General features: G+C 42.4%; 1 protein-coding gene across 1 annotated transcript in view; it reads left to right on the forward strand.

Moving 5' to 3' along the window:
- galnt9 (polypeptide N-acetylgalactosaminyltransferase 9) overlaps window positions 1–11,266 on the forward strand; it is a 120,194-nt gene extending 108,928 nt beyond the window's left edge. The window contains exons 9-11 of the mRNA XM_085424390.1: window positions 1,426–1,521; window positions 10,019–10,186; window positions 10,307–11,266. Of these exons, the coding sequence (XP_085280516.1) occupies window positions 1,426–1,521; window positions 10,019–10,186; window positions 10,307–10,453 (411 nt within the window). The 3' untranslated portion in view covers window positions 10,454–11,266. The remainder of the gene's footprint in view (window positions 1–1,425; window positions 1,522–10,018; window positions 10,187–10,306) is intronic.
- Window positions 11,267–18,114: the final 6,848 nt, after the last annotated feature.

Genomic DNA, 18,114 nt, shown 5'->3' on the forward strand with positions numbered 1-18,114 from the left:
TCTCTTCTTCACTGCATAGATTGTGCCTAAAGGAGAATTAAATCCCACCTACAATAATCTGTAAATAAAATGGAAAAGAAAGGCAGGAGCCGACCGAAAAGGCTGAGAAGAGAGGCAGTAAGAAAACTGCTCAATAATACTCAGCGAGCTTGTCTCTACCAGCTTCTCCTTTCACATACACCAGTGGTTCGCAAATTGTGAGGTGCACCCCACTGGTGGGTGGAGGTGGAGTATGGAGTTAAGCTATTAATCTATTTTTTAGGGGGAAATATCTTCTCAAATATGTTTTTAAATTCCTGATTTAAAAAAATATACCTTGTGGTACTTAACACCTTATGTACTTGATACGTTTGCACTTTTGTCCTTTTGTCTTTCTCCCATCACTCCAGCCCCTTCCTGAGCTTGGTTCTTTCTTCCCATTAAAGGGGAGTTTTTCCTTCCCACTGTCGCCAAGCGCTTGCTCATAGGGGTCATCTTATTTTTGGGGATTATTTTTTATTATTGTAGGGTCTTTACCTTAAAATGTAAAGCAGCTTGAGTTGACTGTTGTTGTTATTTGGTTATATACAAATACAGTTGAATTGAAATGTCATGAATAGTCCCACAAATATAGGAGCATAGGCATTTAGATCAAGTTCAGAGCTTTGACATATAACAAAATGACATATTTTAAACAAACTGCATACTTTTTCATAACTTAAACAAGTAGTTTTGTTCCTTAAAGCTAGTCAAACTGCAAGTGCAAACTCAAAAACTAGAAAAGAAAAGACTGCATTCAACCAGAAAGACCTGCAGGCAAACTTTCTCCACTAGCTGATGTGAATTAATCAGAGAGAGAGAAAAAATTTCCCTTCCAGACTTCACTCAAACTAATAATTTTTCATCTAAATACAGCCAAAATCATGGCAAACTTTAACTTATGTATATGGTAATTTTGTCAAAAGACATTTCCAAGAATTACATCTGGACTTTCCGTGCAATGGAAAAGTGTTGCAAGCTTAATTTCAGTCACTGTTTCATACTTTTCCAAATTTTCAGACAACAGACACCCAACACACAAATAAAATATGCAAATGAGAATAGTTTCATTGAGACTTCTGCTGTATTTAAATACAGAGTGTAGGAGATGGTAAAATTATCTGGCACCATGCTAACCGTATACATATAACACGTTCCTATTGTTGAGGGTACACTGCCATTAGAATCGAATAGAATATAGAATAGAATAAACTTGTGTGGTTCTCCAGTTCCTCAGATGCTTATGTACTTTTTTGTGTTTGCTCTTGCACCTAACACTCAAATGTTCAAATGGAGAATATTTGAAACAAGCTGTTTGTTTGGTTGTTTTTAAGAATATTGGATATGTAAAATACTGGAGCTTTCAGCAGCTTCATAGAAACATCATCTTTTTTGTTTTTCTTGCAGGTGAGAAACAGCAAGGCCAGTGGCTACTGCCTGGACCAGGGTTCTGAGGACGATGATAAAGCCATCCTGTACCCCTGCCACGGCATGTCCTCCCAGGTCAGCAGATCTTTCTCTATTTCCTGTTTATTTTGACTGCTGTCTTCGATACAGATATTCAACAGTCAGTAATGCCATTAATTAAACTGTTTGTCAGTGCATTGTATTGATTCTTACTCATTTAAGTCTGTAAATTGGGCGTCTTTGCAAAAGGTAAACATACAGAAACCTACAGAAAATTCTTTAGCAGATTTTTTTTTAAATCAACACATTCTGCGTTTTAACACTAAACCTAAAGATGATGTGGTGCAATTAGTCTCCTCTTTAGGCAATGTAGCATCCAAGTCAGGTTTTACATAGTAAGTGTGAGGCACAGACATGCTATGAATAGAAATGTGTTCTTCCCATTGGTACTCGCTGATTAATATAGACCACCACACACATCCCTCTACGGGTTTTTAAGCAATGCAGGATGCATATACTACAAATATTCTCATGGTTAAATTAAATTGAGGTCTAACACAGAATACACATAGAGGGAAAACTAGCATCCTGTGAACTTAATGCTAGTTTGAAAGACCAATACTCACCACATGGTGTTCTCACTTTTTACAGATTAAGTTATGTTTGGACACTGCAAATATTTCAAGTATTCTCTCAGAACCTGTTCACTCTCAATGATGTTTCGACCTATCATTTGCTCTTGCAGCCAGAATAAATCTTCAAAAATCTTCCACCCCTACCATGTAACATGACTTGAAGGTGTCTCAGCTTCAAATTCAGCACCCACATGAACTACAGCTTCTCAATCTCTGTGACTCGACCTGAAAATATTTCTTGACTTTATCTGCATAGGAGTGCTATTCCTACTGGCGTCAGTGTTAATGCAATGACCTGCTCGGTCCAAAAATATCTGGATTCAGTAGATACACCAGAAAGGCTTAGCACAGCCCTCTGTAGCAAACTGTAATCAGTATACTGTCTGAAGTTTGCCAACATCATCAGTTAACAGCATGCTTACTAATAATAACAGCCTAACAACCAATCAATGTGACTAGCTTGTTGCTGTCATAAGTGGCACTCTGTTCATCTTATTAAGCAACAATTAAACAATCATTGTCAGTTTCTGCAGTCAGGCAGTTAGCGTGCCAAATGCTAAACATGTTGCTATCTACAACAATGAAAGTTTAAAAGTAACAGTGGTAGAGTTATATAATCAAGATTGGCCTTAATATGTGATACTTAACCTGTGTGGGTGTGACTATATGCTATGGATAGATATATAGCATTCCACCCCTCGGTCTATCTGATGCTGTCATTATTTAAAAGCAACGAAAAAAAGCCCTAAAACAAATAATTACAAACTCTACATACCATCTAATAGCCAGCAGTGGTGGCTCTTCTCGTTGAAAAGGAAGACAGATTGGATTGTCAGTGAGAAAATGACCGTGCTCCTTACTTTATTTATTACACCAAAAGAAAGGTTTTTCCTAATGAGGTTATCAAAATAACCTACTACTTTCAAGTCCCTCACCCCTTAGATACAGCCCAGTGCTCATTGTGTGAATTATGGTCCCATTTACAGCAACATAGGCAATAAAGTAGGGTATGCTTTAGGGCATGGCTACCCTGTATTTGATAAGTTGCTACTGTATGAGCAAGTCTTTCAGTTTATCAGATTTTTTTCTTTTTGCTAATTTAATGACAAAAGCCAAAATGCTCAGTTCAAGACTCCACGGGGTGAATTTTAGAGCAGCAACATCCACCTTTTAGGGATTTGTATATATAAAAGGAATGTGCAGCAGTTAGGCTACTAAACATCTTTATGCTGAAGAGAAACCTATGAGGTAATGGATGCACTTGGACATCTTGAAATGAAAGCAGCATCACAGCTTAATACGCTTTATTGATGGCTTTGGATTTTATATCTATCTATACATACATACATTAGTGCTGGACGACGCTGGACAGCATCAGCGCGTGTCAAGGGATTTTTGTTTTCATATAAATTGATCAGCTTCATGAAATGTGCTTTTTGTTGATCACTAGGCAATCTACATGTCTATGTGACTTTTCACCTAATAACTTTTGTGATGAACTTATTCAGCTACTAAATCACTTCCTGTTTTTAGAGAACAGATGTAGAAAAGGGGAAATAACCCGTTGCTCTGAGTGACGTTGTTATTTTTACACACACACACACACACACACACAGACATAAGACATAAGACATGTATAAATAAAGTACGCAGGCAGTGCCGAGACGCAGATCGCAGGGTGCGTTCGTTACTGCCCACGCGTGTAAAGACGACTGCAGTGTTTCTGTTTTCTAACTCAGGTGTCTTAGCTGAAGAACTACGGGGTGATTTTTAGAAATCCCCTGTCAGCGCGTTAACGAGCTAACCGCGCTAACGAGCTAACCGCGCTAACGCATTGACACTGTGCAGCCCCACGCACAGGGCGATCAGCAGTAACTCGTTAAAGGAGATTTGCCACGTTAATGCAGTTATGCCTTAAATGTTGCTCATCTCAGTTTAATTCATATGTACTGTGAGCATCACTTGCCTTTATTGTTGCTGATAAACATGCATGAACTTTGTCATGGCACTCAAGTACTCTGGTTTTGCAGCTGGGTTGGAGAATTTGCAGCAGTTCTTTTGGATACTGAGACAACTTCAGTTGCTTTGGTCTCTTCATCCCAGATAGACTCCATAATGTTGAGATCAGGGCTCTGTGGGGCCCGTGCCATCTGTTGCAGGACTGTTTCTCTTCTTGTTGCTGAACAGATCTTTCTGATTCTGCTGTATTTTGGCGGTTGTTGTTATGCTGCACAGTGAATTCAGGAATGAACTGCTGCCTCCCGACAGACTGAAACTTTTTTGCTATAATGTACACTGTACACGTATACATGATATAAGCAGTGATCCATGTGCAGCAGTCATTTAAAATGAATGAACCATAAGAAGGCAGCATGTTGCCTCCTGTCCTCTTAACCAGCTCTTGAACCCCATGCAGGTTCCAAACAGAGTGTTGAAGCTGGGGAGTATGAGATGACATGAACATGCAAACAGATGATGTGCAAGCACTAATTTTAATGTGAAAAGATCAGTCAACATAATCACTTATAGTGCTGACATACAGTATGTCTGCAGTTAGATTTAAACACACGAAAAGTGAAGAATTTTTCAGAATGTGATTAAATATGCTGCGATTTATTTTTCTTTAACGGTAAGAGAGGAGAACATGCAGCTCTTGGGAGTTTGGTATTAAATTAAATCCGAAACTCATTTTAAATGTGGTCAGGATTTGAAGGAAACACTGGAAAACTGGGGCACTCCCAGGAAACAATTATATGAATATGCAGGAGGATGCTGCTGGGGGAAAAAAAGAGAAAGCATCTTCTCAGCACAACCTTTACTTGAATAGATACCAGAACAAATGATGCTGTGGGTGGGAGGCCCTTGTCCTGTTTTTGTGCTTATTTTCTTCTCAGTGAAACCAAATCCAGTTCTCAAGATATGCATGCAAAAGCTACCCATGCATCATTTTTCAAACATTTCCCAACTTTCCTGCAAACTGCTCTCGTTTTTGGTGATGCAAACCACCTCACTGGCCTCTCCTGCAAAGAGCTCCATGGTGTCAGTAATGCAAAGCTCGATCAACTCTTAATCCTGCTCCCCAGGGGGAAATAAACAAATGGAAATGAATTTGATTTCTTTGCATCATTAGATTACACTGATGACTGACATTATTTTGAGCCAGCTGTATTCAGTTTTGTCATTTATAGAATTTCTTCTTTTAAGATATAAAAAAAAAACTAGAATTGATCAGAATGACTTCTCGCTGTGCTTCAGAGAAGTGAGCGTGTGCACGCTCTCCCTGAGGAAATCTAACTCATGGATAATGTCTCACATTTGTTCAGCAGTGCAAAGCAGTGAAAGGATGGTGGTGGAGGCACAGAGCCGGCCCCATTACATTACTAGCGTGTGCGCACATCTACCTTCATAAAGCAAATGATGCAATATTTTATTGTCCACTGATAAAATTTTGGGATTGCTTTCTTTGCTGTATCACGATCCTCCGGTAATCTGGCTTCTCTCACAAACACAGGCAGAGTATGAAGCTATCGGCAGGCTTGTGTGCGTAGTGATGTGCGTGTTTCATTTAATAGTGGCTCAGTATTATTTGCATGTGATTTAATAAAAAGAAACAGAGTGGACAGCTGTGTGTAATAACGATACACTTCTCTGATAAGAGGCTGCAGATTTATCAAAATATCTGTCCTGCTGTCTTCAGATGGCTACAGGAAGGTAATGAACTTAAAGAGAAGCTTTTCATGCAGTACAACAGACAGAGTTGACGTGACCTTTTTAAATTATCTATTTTAAAGGGTTTCTCAGTGTTTCACCAGCACATTTTAATAGGATTTTGGTGTATGTTAACAAAATCACACGCTCTGTTTCAAGGCTTGGCCACAAGACAAACTGTGGTATGACTTTGTGGTGCAGCAAGGAAGTTGCTCCACGGTTGCACTATCACCGTAACAAAGAAGACTTGCTATTAGCATGACCTCCAAAAAATGTTCTGCAAAACTCTGGTGATTGCAGAAACGCAATGGAGTGTGTAATGTTGCTGCATGAGCCACAGGTTAATTGGCTTGGCAGAATCATTTCCTCACGTTAATTATTTGTTATGGACTCATTTTAAATGAATTAGCATATAAAACGCTGCCAGACTAAGCTGTAAACAGGTATTAGTGGGGATTATATGGAGTTTGTCTTGTGCCGAGTCATAGTTTACACCTTTATTAAATCAGTTTAGAGCATTAAAACCTTGAAAGACCCAAGAGGTCTACAGAAAATTCTTAATAAGACCATCTGTAATAATGACCTCTGCCTAAAGGTCATTAAACTGTGTCTCCCATTGTTGAGTTTCAAAGAAATAAATAATAATACGTTTCAAATGTGCATGTGACATGTACAATGAGAGTTCCATACACATATTTGGATGCATATTTTACTAGGATGCTGATGAAATATGTATTGCAGTGATCAGCTCAGCCAGCTCCAGTAGACTTCAAGTGAACCAAGATATGGTGCTTTATTGTTTTCCTGTTTGTTCTGAGTGCCTCTTTATGACAGAAGATTGGATTAAAATCCACATGGATCTCCCCTCTCACATGAACAATCACCCATAGAGGCAGCATGTGCATTTCTAGTTTCTCCATCCATGCTCTATAAAATCACCACTCAGACAAACATGTGCTGCAAACATTTCAAGGTTAAAATTTATTGAGTAAAACACTTTAATACAAAGCAAAATGCTACAAAAGCATTACCAGGTTTAGAATTTTAGTCTTTATGGGATTCATTTTACAGGTAAGCAGCTCATCTACTAATCGGAAGGTTGGAGGTTCGATTCCTGGCTGTTCAAGTCTGAATATTCTTGGGCAAGATACTAATCCCAAACTGCTCTCTGATTCATCCATCAGCGTATGAATGTGTATGAGTTATAGATTTAATGCACTTATGTTGAAAAAGCATAGAAAAAGGAGCGCTTGTGAGAATGCTTAGAGTAGAAAAGTGTTATATAAGAACCAGTCCATTTGCAGTTTTATAACAGTACATGTGTTTTAAGGTTTTTTTTATTTTTTTTATGTGATTTTTTTAAGTCCGACCATTAGAACAGCTGATCTTAAAGAAAATAATGAATAATTGAAATCACATTGGTAGAACAGCTGTGGGTTATTTTCACATGAATAAAGTAAAATAAAGAAATACGTTTTTCAGAAATCTTGATTCCTGTTATTACACCGATTCTTCCAGGAAGTTACATAAATACAGTAAGTTATATAAAGTACTTAACATGTTACTACCTACTCTGACAGATCGTGCATTTTGACGATTTAGGGTAGCCAAAGCAGCTTGGCCGTCATAGTGAAGACCTCCCTAGCTTTGGGGTCTCATTTTTCAGAGAGGATCATTCCCATAAATTATGAATGTTATCTCTACTGTATCCTTGCATAATAGAGACGTATCACGACAGAGGCTTTCATGCACCGGATTACACAATGAGGGATCAAATTTTGGTTGTTAAGAGAAACTGTACCATAAATAAGCTGCACTGTGGCTTCAATGCAAAGTAACTTGAGCCTATTTTAGTATATGAAATACAAAGCTTATTAGCAATTAACAACTGGAACAGTGCGAAAATCTAAATTCCAGAAACTGCAGCAGCTTCTATACGACAAATCAATCAGTATAGTGTAGCATCATAGCGAGAGAGCTTTAAATGCTTTACGGTGGCTATTTAATTAGTTTGTGGTTGATTACAATTCATTTAAAGTAACTATTAAACTGTCTGTGTTGATATTATGACTTGAATTTAGTTCTGTTCATGCCAAGGGTTGCAGGAATAGTGCCTAAATACAGACTAAATACAGAACAACTTAAAGCCTGCCTTTTATTTCAGCTGGTCTACAATCTGCAGAATCCTAAAGTCCACAGTGGACACAGGAGGGTGACGAGACACACCTGAAACTAAGTAAAACAACAACTAGAGGAAGTAAAACAAGGCATGTGACTATCAAAATAAAGCAGGAAGAAACTAAACACTGACAGAAATGAAGGCTTGACACGACTCAAACAGATGCTGGGGAAGCTTGGAGTAAACTAAAACATGAAGATTCAATAATAACAGAAACAAGAATACAAAACTATTAACTAAGAATTCTAAATATCAAAAGATTATAATCAAAACTGAAAGAAAAGAAAATACGCCAGAATGTCTGTGAAGGTTCTCAGTCATCCAGGTCATCGTAGTCAAAGGAGCTTGCAAAGAAAAGCGTCTGGACTTCTTTAAGTTGCTTGAAGACGTTTCACCTCTCATCCGAGAAGCTTCTTCAGTTCTAGGGTCAAATGGTGGAGAGTCCCAGATATAAACCTAGTGGGAGTAACCCCCCGCAGAGGGACAAAAGGACCCCTTGATGATCCTCTAGTCGCCTGAGCCAAGGTGGGAAACTGGGCGTGGGTCCCAATCAGCCAGAGTTTCGGGTGAGTTCATTGTGAAACCTGGCCCCACCTTATCATGCGAATTCCTGAGGTCAGATGGCCCAGGATGTGAGTGGGCGTTAAGGCGTCTGGGAGGGATCTCAAAACTTGATTATAGATGGCAGAGAGTTGGTGTCGTAAACCACCGCCTCTGTTCAAAGATGGTCGCTCACAGTGGACATAGATGGATTCTTTCACTCCTCTTTCAAACCATCTGTCCTCTCTGTCCAAAATGTGAACATTGGAATGCCCAGATCTCTACATTGGAGAGACCAAACAGCCACTTCACAAGCGCATGGCACAACACAGAAGAGCCACCTCCACAGGACAAGACTCAGCAGTCCATCTGCATCTTAAGGATAAAGGACACTCTTTCGATGTTCACATTTTGGACAGAGAGGACAGATGGTTTGAAAGAGGAGTGAAAGAAGCCATCTATGTCCACTGTGAGCGACCATCTTTGAACAGAGGCGGGGGTTTACGACACCAACTCTCTGCCATCTATAATCCAGTTTTGAGATCCCTTCCCAGACGCCTTAACGCCCACTCACATCCTGGGCCATCTGACCTCAGGAATTTGCATGATAAGGTGGGGCCAGGTTTCACAATGAACTCACCCGAAACTCTGGCTGATTGGGACCCACACCCAGTTTCCCACCTTGGCTCAGGCGATTAGAGGATCATCAGGGGGTCCTTTTGTCCCTCTGCGGGGGGTCACTCCCACTAGGTTTATATCTGGGACTCTCCACCATTTGACCCTAGAACTGAAGAAGCTTCTCGGATGAGAGGTGAAACGTCTTCAAGTAACTTAAAGAAGTCCAGACGCTTTTCTTTCCAAGCTCCTTTAAAATACGCCAGAGTTCAGAGTCCCAAAAATGACCTTGGCAGTTCATTCGACTTCTATTAATTTCCCATTATTATTATTTTCCAAAATTACTATTGTGTCATCGTGCCTACCCAACATGCTCTCTCTCAATTTGTACTTTGATTACATAAAAGACAGGCTGTAAATTACTTACAAAGAAAGCTGAGAGGCAGTACATGTCACCTTTCAATTTAGAGAAAATTATCCTAAAGTTGCTGTATATATAATTCAGGGCACTTTGTAATTAATTGGGATGATAAAGTGGGAAAGATGCACTCGTGGAGGTATGTGGTATTATGTGCCCCAAACATTAGGCTAAGGGTTTCAAACATATGCTCCAGACAGAACCGGTGCAGATGACTCAGATAACAGTGAAGGAAAAACACAATCTGCCAATCAAGCCTTAAACCCATTTTCTCCTTTCTGCTTCTGTAATTTCTGCCTGTCTGCTTTTGTAGAGCAGAATAGGTAAAGCACATTACTGCAAATCACATTCAATCACATTCAATGAAGCACATTTCCATCTTGCGCTTTCCACCGATGCCCTCTAAAAAGTCAAGTGTTTGCTTTTTATAAAGCTGTGTTTTCCACTGCGCTCTTTAATTTAGGTAGTGTAACACATTTGATTCCCTTTGGCTTGCAGCTGGCTCGGTACTCTATGGAGGGGCTTCTCCAGCTTGGTCCCCTGGGGTCCACCACCTTCCTGCCTGATACAAAATGCCTCATTGATGATGGCAGAGGACGCACTCCCAGTCTGAAAAAATGCGATGCGGTGTCGAGGATTTCCCAGAGGCTTTGGGACTTTACACAGGTAAGAAGAAAACGTGTAAACGGATTTAAAAGTGATGATTGGACGTGTGCATGCAGTCTGTTTTTTCCTTAAAAGCACTTTAAAAATTTGCCGTTATTTTTGTCTGTGTTTTCATTGCAGAATGGGCCGATCATCAGCAGGGACAGTGGCCGATGCTTGGAGGTAGAAATGTCCAAAGACGCCAACTTTGGCCTTCGCCTTGTGGTCCAGAGATGCTCTGGTCAGAAGTGGATGATACGAAACTGGATTAAGCATCCCAGGCACTGAAACCAGAGAAAGACCTCTGAGACAGTTTGGGCAGCGTTTCAAGTCACAGTTAGATCTTAAACTGTGGACAGTTCAGAGAGATCAGAGCGCCGGTGGTGCTGGTGTGTGGTATTTCACACCACAGACTACACAGTACACTGGGTCTCCCTCAGGCCACAGAGCTTTCCTATACTGAGTTTTAAAGAAGAATATGATCAATCTGTGTGTTCCACTGAGCTGCACATTCATACCAGACCTTATGGCAGGCTGCACCGTTTGAAATGGCCCACATCTGATATTCAGCTACAGCTGTACATGTATAGAGCAAGTCATCTGAGTGCAGCCCCTGAAGGTGGTTCAACGTTCTAGTAATTATATTGTTTCTACTGTAAAAGTATCAGCTCTTTGGAGATGAGAAAGCGTGGGTGGGTGTGTGATTTCTTTTTTTTTTTTTCCCTGAGTGAATCGGAGCAAATCAGAAGATATAATTGCTGTCAGTTGCCACATGAAAGTGATTATTTTGGGCTGTGATATGGAAAATTGCTTTGGACTTAATGTGCTGCCCTGGCAAGACATGTAATAGGCTTCAAAGGGGCTGCCCATCATTAGATCGGGGGACATTTCAACTGCACTCACATAAACCACGACGGTTCTTTGTTTCTTTGGACTGTATTGCTCACTGTGGACACGAGCAATCACGTGCCTTTTTGTCTCATTTTTCTTCATCTGACCAGGGAATGTCAGTCCCAAAAGCATGTACAAAATTATTTGAAAGTTATTAATATATAAAACAATGTATAAAACAGTAATGATAGTAATATATTGTAAAGGGAAAAAACAGTGGAAAATTGATATCCGTAATCCGATAATAAATTAGGATAATAAAATCATTTTTATGACAAATCACCTCTTTGATGTTTTTTTTCCCAGCGCTTTATGAAACTGGTGTCAACTTTGGCTTCCTGTTGATACTTTTTTGTTTGTTACTACTATATATTGGAAGGCTTGAAGCAATCAACGGCTGCAAAATCACGTCTTTTGTTGTGCCCGCTCTTACAACCACCTCAAGCCACCATCGGGTCTCTAGCCTTGTGAAATGCAATTGCTTCACATGACTCACAGGATAGTTGGTGTTCAGAGAGCACAGAGAGCCTTCCAGTGATTGTGCCCAGAAGGTAACCTCTTTACCATTTTTCTCCGATGTAAGCAAAAAGGTGACAGGTGACCCTGCTGGTCTCTTTTCAAATGTTTTTACTGTGTTTCTATCAGAACATGCTATAATACCTTGACTCCACCAGCACTGCTCTCGCACAGCTTCCAGTTATATGAGGTTGGCGTTTATATGGCCTCGACGCCAGTAAAGTAGCTTGTAACAAATAGATGGTGTTTTACAGGGTTCTCTGTAAAACACATATACAGGATATCTATTGATTTTGTTTGAAAAAAAAAACATCATCAACAGTTTGCTGCTAAAATCTAAAGTACACTTGAAGGAGACATGGTAGTCAAAGGATCCTGAATTGCAATCTTTTCGAGAATACCGCAAGAGCAAAGATGGGGATAGAAGTAACACTGCAACTTTTATGTTCACCGAAGCTGCTATAATACAGTCTGTCTTTGTACTCTACACAATCGGGACTTCTGCAACTAAACTTGGCACACATATTATTGTCAGTAACATGTACCTGACAAAAATGCATGAATTTTATACTGTTATTTCACCAAATTTGACTTCATAAGTTGATGTGGCAAATTATGTAATATAATGCTATATCCATACTGTAAACATCACAATTTCAAGATATCAAAAATTCTTGCTGCTTTGAGCGTGTGTATGACAAAAGAATTTCCCTCGGGATAAATGTCTCATTTCATCTCATCTCATTTCATCTCATCTCATCTCATCTATGTTATCGTCACAAGATTAAAATGCTACATGCTTTTTTAAGGCATTACAGGTGCACAAATAAAATAGGTTACTTTAGCTAATTGGTAGGTGTTGCTAGGCAACATAATGATGAAAATAGTAATTGCACTGGTCCTTATAAAGAGCTTTCCTTCTTTGAGTAGAGTTGGGTTGAGCACTCAAACAGTTATACGCATGTCTTGTTCACCCAAGCAGCCCACCTTTTTACTATTTCTAAGTGCTTTCTAGCTAACAGTCAGAAACATTCACACTCAGTGATTCGGTATCTTCCCAAAGGATAGACTGACATGCAGACTGGTGTAGCAACTCCAACATCATTGTGAAGTTTGCGGACGACGGTACAGTGGTGGGTCTTATCACCAAAGCTGATGAGACGGCCTACAGGGAGGAGGTCAGCGCCCTGACCCACTGGTGTCAGCAGCGCCTCTTCTTTCTCAGGAGACTGAAAAGATTCTGCATGAGCCCCCGCATCCTCAGGACCTTCTATCGCTGTGCCATTGAGAGCATCCTCACTGGATGCATCACCACCTGGTACGGCAACAGCACCGCTTACAACCGCAAAGCTCTCCAGAGAGTAGTGCGGTGTTCTGAACAGATAATTGGAGGTGAGCTTTCTTCCCTCCAGGACATCTACAGGAAGCGAGCCTGAGGAAAGCCGGGAGGATCATCAAGGACTCCAGTCACCCCAGCCATAAACTGTTCAGACTACTTCAATCGGGAAGGAGGTTCTGCAGCATCCGGTCCCGTACCAGCAGACTGAGAGACAGCTTTTTCCATCAGGCCATCAGACTGCTGAACACGTCATAGACACCTCACCTTCACTTACCAGAACTTCAACATTATGCACTCCATACTGTACATTAATGCCACTTGTTTTGCACAATATCCAACTACCAACCTCTGTATATTTTATTTTATTGTTTATTCTATTAAATTTGTAAAATATGTATATATATATATACACACACACACATTCAGTAATGTGCATACACTCTTATATTGTACATATATTTATTCATATAATTCTCAGATTTAGCCATTCTTATATTTTCCTTGTTCTTATGTTATTGTATTTTGCACAACTCTGTTGCTTGTGAAGCTCGCACACAAGAATTTCACTCGCATGTACCAGTGTACCTGCACATGTGATGTGAGAATAAAAGTGATTTAATTTGTTATTTGCAGCACAATAGATTTCAGTCATGTTTATCATCATAATAACTCATATGGATTAGAATGATCATGGACTCAAGAAGTACTTGAGTGCCAGTTTTGGTTGTTCAACCCCTGACTGTGTCTAAATTGGAGTTTGAGGGCAAGCAGACAGATTTTATGTCTTCGAGCAAGATTAAAACTGTGTTTGACTTGCTATAGTACAGCAAACTGCCCGTGTCTACTATAATTTCATTTTATCCACTTAACTAAAGCAGCAGGAGCATGACTACTTAATGTGGAAAAAACAGAGTTTTTTTCTTACACAAAAAACTGCCTGTTTTCTTGTTTAAAAAAAGTATCAACATATTCTCATAAAGCTGCCTTTCTCAGTATTAAAGCCATTTTGTTGTAAGTGTACAAAGAACCGACAGTGTAAAGACACACTATCACTAAAGGAAATAATATTTTAGTTCTACATTGCAGTCGGTATTTCCTGACAGCATGTTTGTGGTCTGTGTGTCAGTGTATTTCCTGCATGTATGTCTTTTAACATGAATGTATAGAGAAAAATCCATTGTTGGTAGAAATAATAAGCAGATAATGAGCATAACATTTGCAGAAAAGAGACATCCTGCTGTAAAATGTTGCTGTTTACTTTTGTGCCCTCCACACTCATATTTCAGATTCTATTCTTTTTCATTGTTGCATGGATACATTTAAGAAATTACAGTTCAGTTTCATGACTTTGAAGAGGAAGAGCATAGTGGCATTGGGTTAGTTAGACCAAGTGAGAGTCAGTTAGGAAGTTTAAGGTAGGACAATCTTAAAGAAAAAGGAGCTGAAATGGCCAACATTTTAATTTTTTTTAGAGTTGTGACTTATAGAAAGCTGCTATAGTAGGTGTCTGTAGGATCCCTCCATATTCTAAAGGCCTATTTAAATTTTTTCTTCCAACTGGTTTACCCTGAGAGATTATCTGCACTTGCCACCATATCATGCTTCTCTAATCGTTTTATATAAGCAATGCATCATCTCTATGTCCTCTGCACAAAGACCATTCCTGCCCTTCTAAGGTAATATCTTATTCTGGTCACTGACATGGGTTACAAATACATTGTCACTGAAATGTCTCACTGCCCCTATGTCAGGAAATAGCCTGAACCAGGAAGTTATAACTCTAGCAATATGGATTTCCCCTGACTGAATGAATGAAACCAAACAAAAGACGAGGAGCATGAACCAACACTGAGTCCACAAAGACACAAAAACAGTTCAAAACACGGAGGCAAATGTCCAAAGAGGTCAGAAGGTCAACCCGGAGGGGCGACAGCACAAAAGTTCACAGTTCGACTGTTCCGGAGGCCAGCCGCGGGGAAGACGGCGGCTCTCCGGCGTCGGGCGTACTGGTAGAGGCTTGGTGGGCACAGGATCAGACGAGGCAGGACCGGACTGTGGCGTGGTCGGACAAGGCGAAGCTGAAGCCGAAGCCGAAGCCGGACAAGGCGAACAAGGCGAAGCCGAACAAGGCGAAGCCGAAGCCGGACAAGGCGAAGCCGAAGCCATGGCCGGACAAGGCGACGTTGAAGGTGAAGCATAGGCCGGACCGGGCGTGGGTGCAGCTGATGCCGATGCTGGACCAGGCAATGGCTGAACGGGCCCCTCGATCCCTCCAGCGGAGACGAGGAGGTGCTGGAGAGGTTCGCCTGAACCCCCAGCGAGAACAGACGCAGAGCCAGCTGGTGCGGAGACCTCTGGCTCAGCGGACGCTAACTGTAGCTGCACAGGGCACGCAGTCGGCTTGGGATGCAATGGCTGGGGCTGTGCAGGGCAAACAGTCTGTCCAAAGTTTGTCAGTACCACGCAGTCCTCAACTGGCAGAGAAAGCCCACAAAGGCTTACAGCTGAGGTTGACAGTGTCTGAGCGGGTTGCTGAGCTATGAACTGAGCTGGTGACAGAGTTAATGACTGAGCAGGTAATGGAGCTGATAAGTGTGCTAGAGACTGAGCTGGTGACAAAACAGGAAACTTTGCTAACAGCTGAGCTAATGACTGCGATATGGACAGAAGTGCAAGTTGTAGTGGTGGTTGAAGTGATGGTGGGTAAGCAGGTAGTTGAACTGGTGACTGAACAGGTGACTGGCTCTTGGCTGCTCTCCTCCGGGGAACAGGAATGGGTGCTGGGCCTGGCCGAACACCAGCCATCCCCACCCGAGGAACAGATACGGGTGCAGGGACGAGCTGGGCTCTGGCTGCCTTTACCCTGGGGGCCGGTGTAGGTGCAGGAGCTAGCTGGACCTCTGCCGCTCCCACCCGAGGAACTGGGACGGGTGCAGGAGCCAGCAGGGTCACAGTTGACCTCACCCGGGGAGCCGGAACAGGCGCAGGCGACGGCTGGGTGTCCATCAACCCCACCCGAGGAGCAGGTACGGGTGCCGGGATGAACGGAGCCTCTGCCAGGCTGGGGACAGAAGCAGGGACCAGCTGGACCTCAGCCACCCTCTCCCGAGGAACTGATACGGGAGCAAGGGAAAGCTGGGCCCGCGCTGCCCTGGTTACAGGAACTGGAGTTGGAGAGCTGAGCTCAGGAGCAGTAACAGACACTGGGAAAACCAAGTTAGTGGAGCCAAACACAGTTTCAGCAAACAGACTTATGGCAGGCCATTCTTAGCAACTCTGCTGTTCTTAAGCTGTCCATGTTAGAAGTAGCAGCCTTTAAAACAGTCATTGTACAGGAAAGATCCAGGCTTAGCAGAGTTAGAGTCTGTAATTCTTGGCTCAGAAGGAGCGGTTATAGAAATAGAAGCATTCTCATAGACTGTTTCTAAATACGCAGGTTGGAGAGCAGCATAGTCCAGGAGTGAAGAAACACCACCCACAGTCTTATACACAGCAGGTACAGGGGTAGGGGAGTTAACACAGGTGGTGTCTGAGGCAACTGGGTGCGAAACTAACTCAGGAATAGTCAACCTGAGCTCCCCTAGCAGTTTACACGTGACGGACGGTAACTTGTTGCACTTAACCTTAACAACTGTGATTGAATGCACAGTCTTGGTGTTTTCAAAACCTGAGTTAACAATCTTTATCCCTGGAGAAACAGATTCAGAGCTAACAGACAAGGCAGGGAAATCTAAATGTGACAGAGGGTCAAAAGCAACCTGAAGAACAGAAAGCGCAGCCTTTGAAGGTTGGAAGACACAGGTCAGTTTCCAGGTGGTCCCCTCCGGTTTCAGCAGGAACAGGAACCTCAGGACTGTTTGTTTTAATATTTAGTTCACAAGTATGCAACTCAAAAATAGTCTTTTGCTTTTCTAAGGTGAGATTATCAGTCTGTGTGTCAATTACTGCTGACCTGGGAGGAGCAAAGGAAAAAAAGTGTCATTCTCAAACATGGGCGTGAGGGTAGGTAATGCAGCCTCTGGATTAACTGACCCAGAATTACCAGACACAGAGTTAATGGCCTCTGGGATGACGCGCATAGAGCTTACAGTGCCAGAAGTTTTTAATTCAGCGTGAACAGCAGTCTCTAGGGGGGCAATGAACTCAGTCTCGTGCTTAATAGGTGCAGAGGTGAACTTAGAAACATTATGAGGCCTGGAAACACAGTCATTTTCAAACTTACTATTCGTCTCTGATGAGTTACAGACGTGAAAAACTGCGGACTCAGGAACAGAATATTGTCCGAGTTGGTCCGACTTGGAAGTGGCATGGAAGAAACAGTCAGATTCACTCACCACCGGAGTTTGCTCAGTAACTTTAGGGTGGCGACGGCGTGAGCGCCGTTTTTTCCTGGGAACTGTGCCGTGAGTTCCCGAAGCTGTAGACGCAGGCACCTCAGAGACGTCGGCTGACTGAGCCGATGACGGGCCGGGCTGCGTTGAAGAGACACGGAGCTTGTGCAGCTCCGAGCGTGGAAGTCCCAGGAAGAGCGCAAAGGACTGCAGCGGAGATAGGCTGCTTGTCGGAGGCGCGAAATCTCTCCTCGGCCGCCGAGTAACCCTCTTCTTTGCGCGGGACGTGGGCGGCGACTGGGGAGGTGAACCGGAAGGTGAGAAGGCCGGAGGAGTTGTGGCAGGCGATAGGCTGAATCCTCCAACTCTTATCACCGTGGGATGATGTGGGGAAAAGGCAGCAGCGTTTGCAGTTTGGAGGCTGCACGGCCCACCTAGAGCCAATCGAGTCCCATAAAAGGCAGACTCGCGCTCCCGGGCATGCCGAGCCTCCTGCCTTCCCCTCTCGTTAGGGAAGGCGGGGTCTGCACGCTGCCGGTTCCGTAGGGAGCTTGCTGGGTCCATTACTGGTCGCGTCGTACTGTCATGAACTAGCTGTGTGGAGGCAGATGAGGACCCAAACGCAAAACTCACGGAGACAGGAACTGAACTTTATTGCAGGCTTCACAAAGAAACAGAACTAAACTGGGAATGCTAACAGAAGACCGAGGGAACACAGAAAGACACACAGGTCCGGGGAGGAGACTTTGACGACGCGACACTGAACTGAGGGAGACATGCACATAAATACACAGAGGGTTAACGAGGGAAGTGGGAGCACACGGGGAACACAGCTGACATAGATAATCACAACGAGACACTGCAGGAGTGAA

Source organism: Rhamphochromis longiceps, linkage group LG12 (assembly GCF_057381845.1).
Source record: "Rhamphochromis longiceps isolate RC_006_pf linkage group LG12, R_longiceps_female_GT1.1, whole genome shotgun sequence".
Classification (NCBI taxonomy): Eukaryota; Metazoa; Chordata; class Actinopteri; order Cichliformes; family Cichlidae; genus Rhamphochromis; species Rhamphochromis longiceps.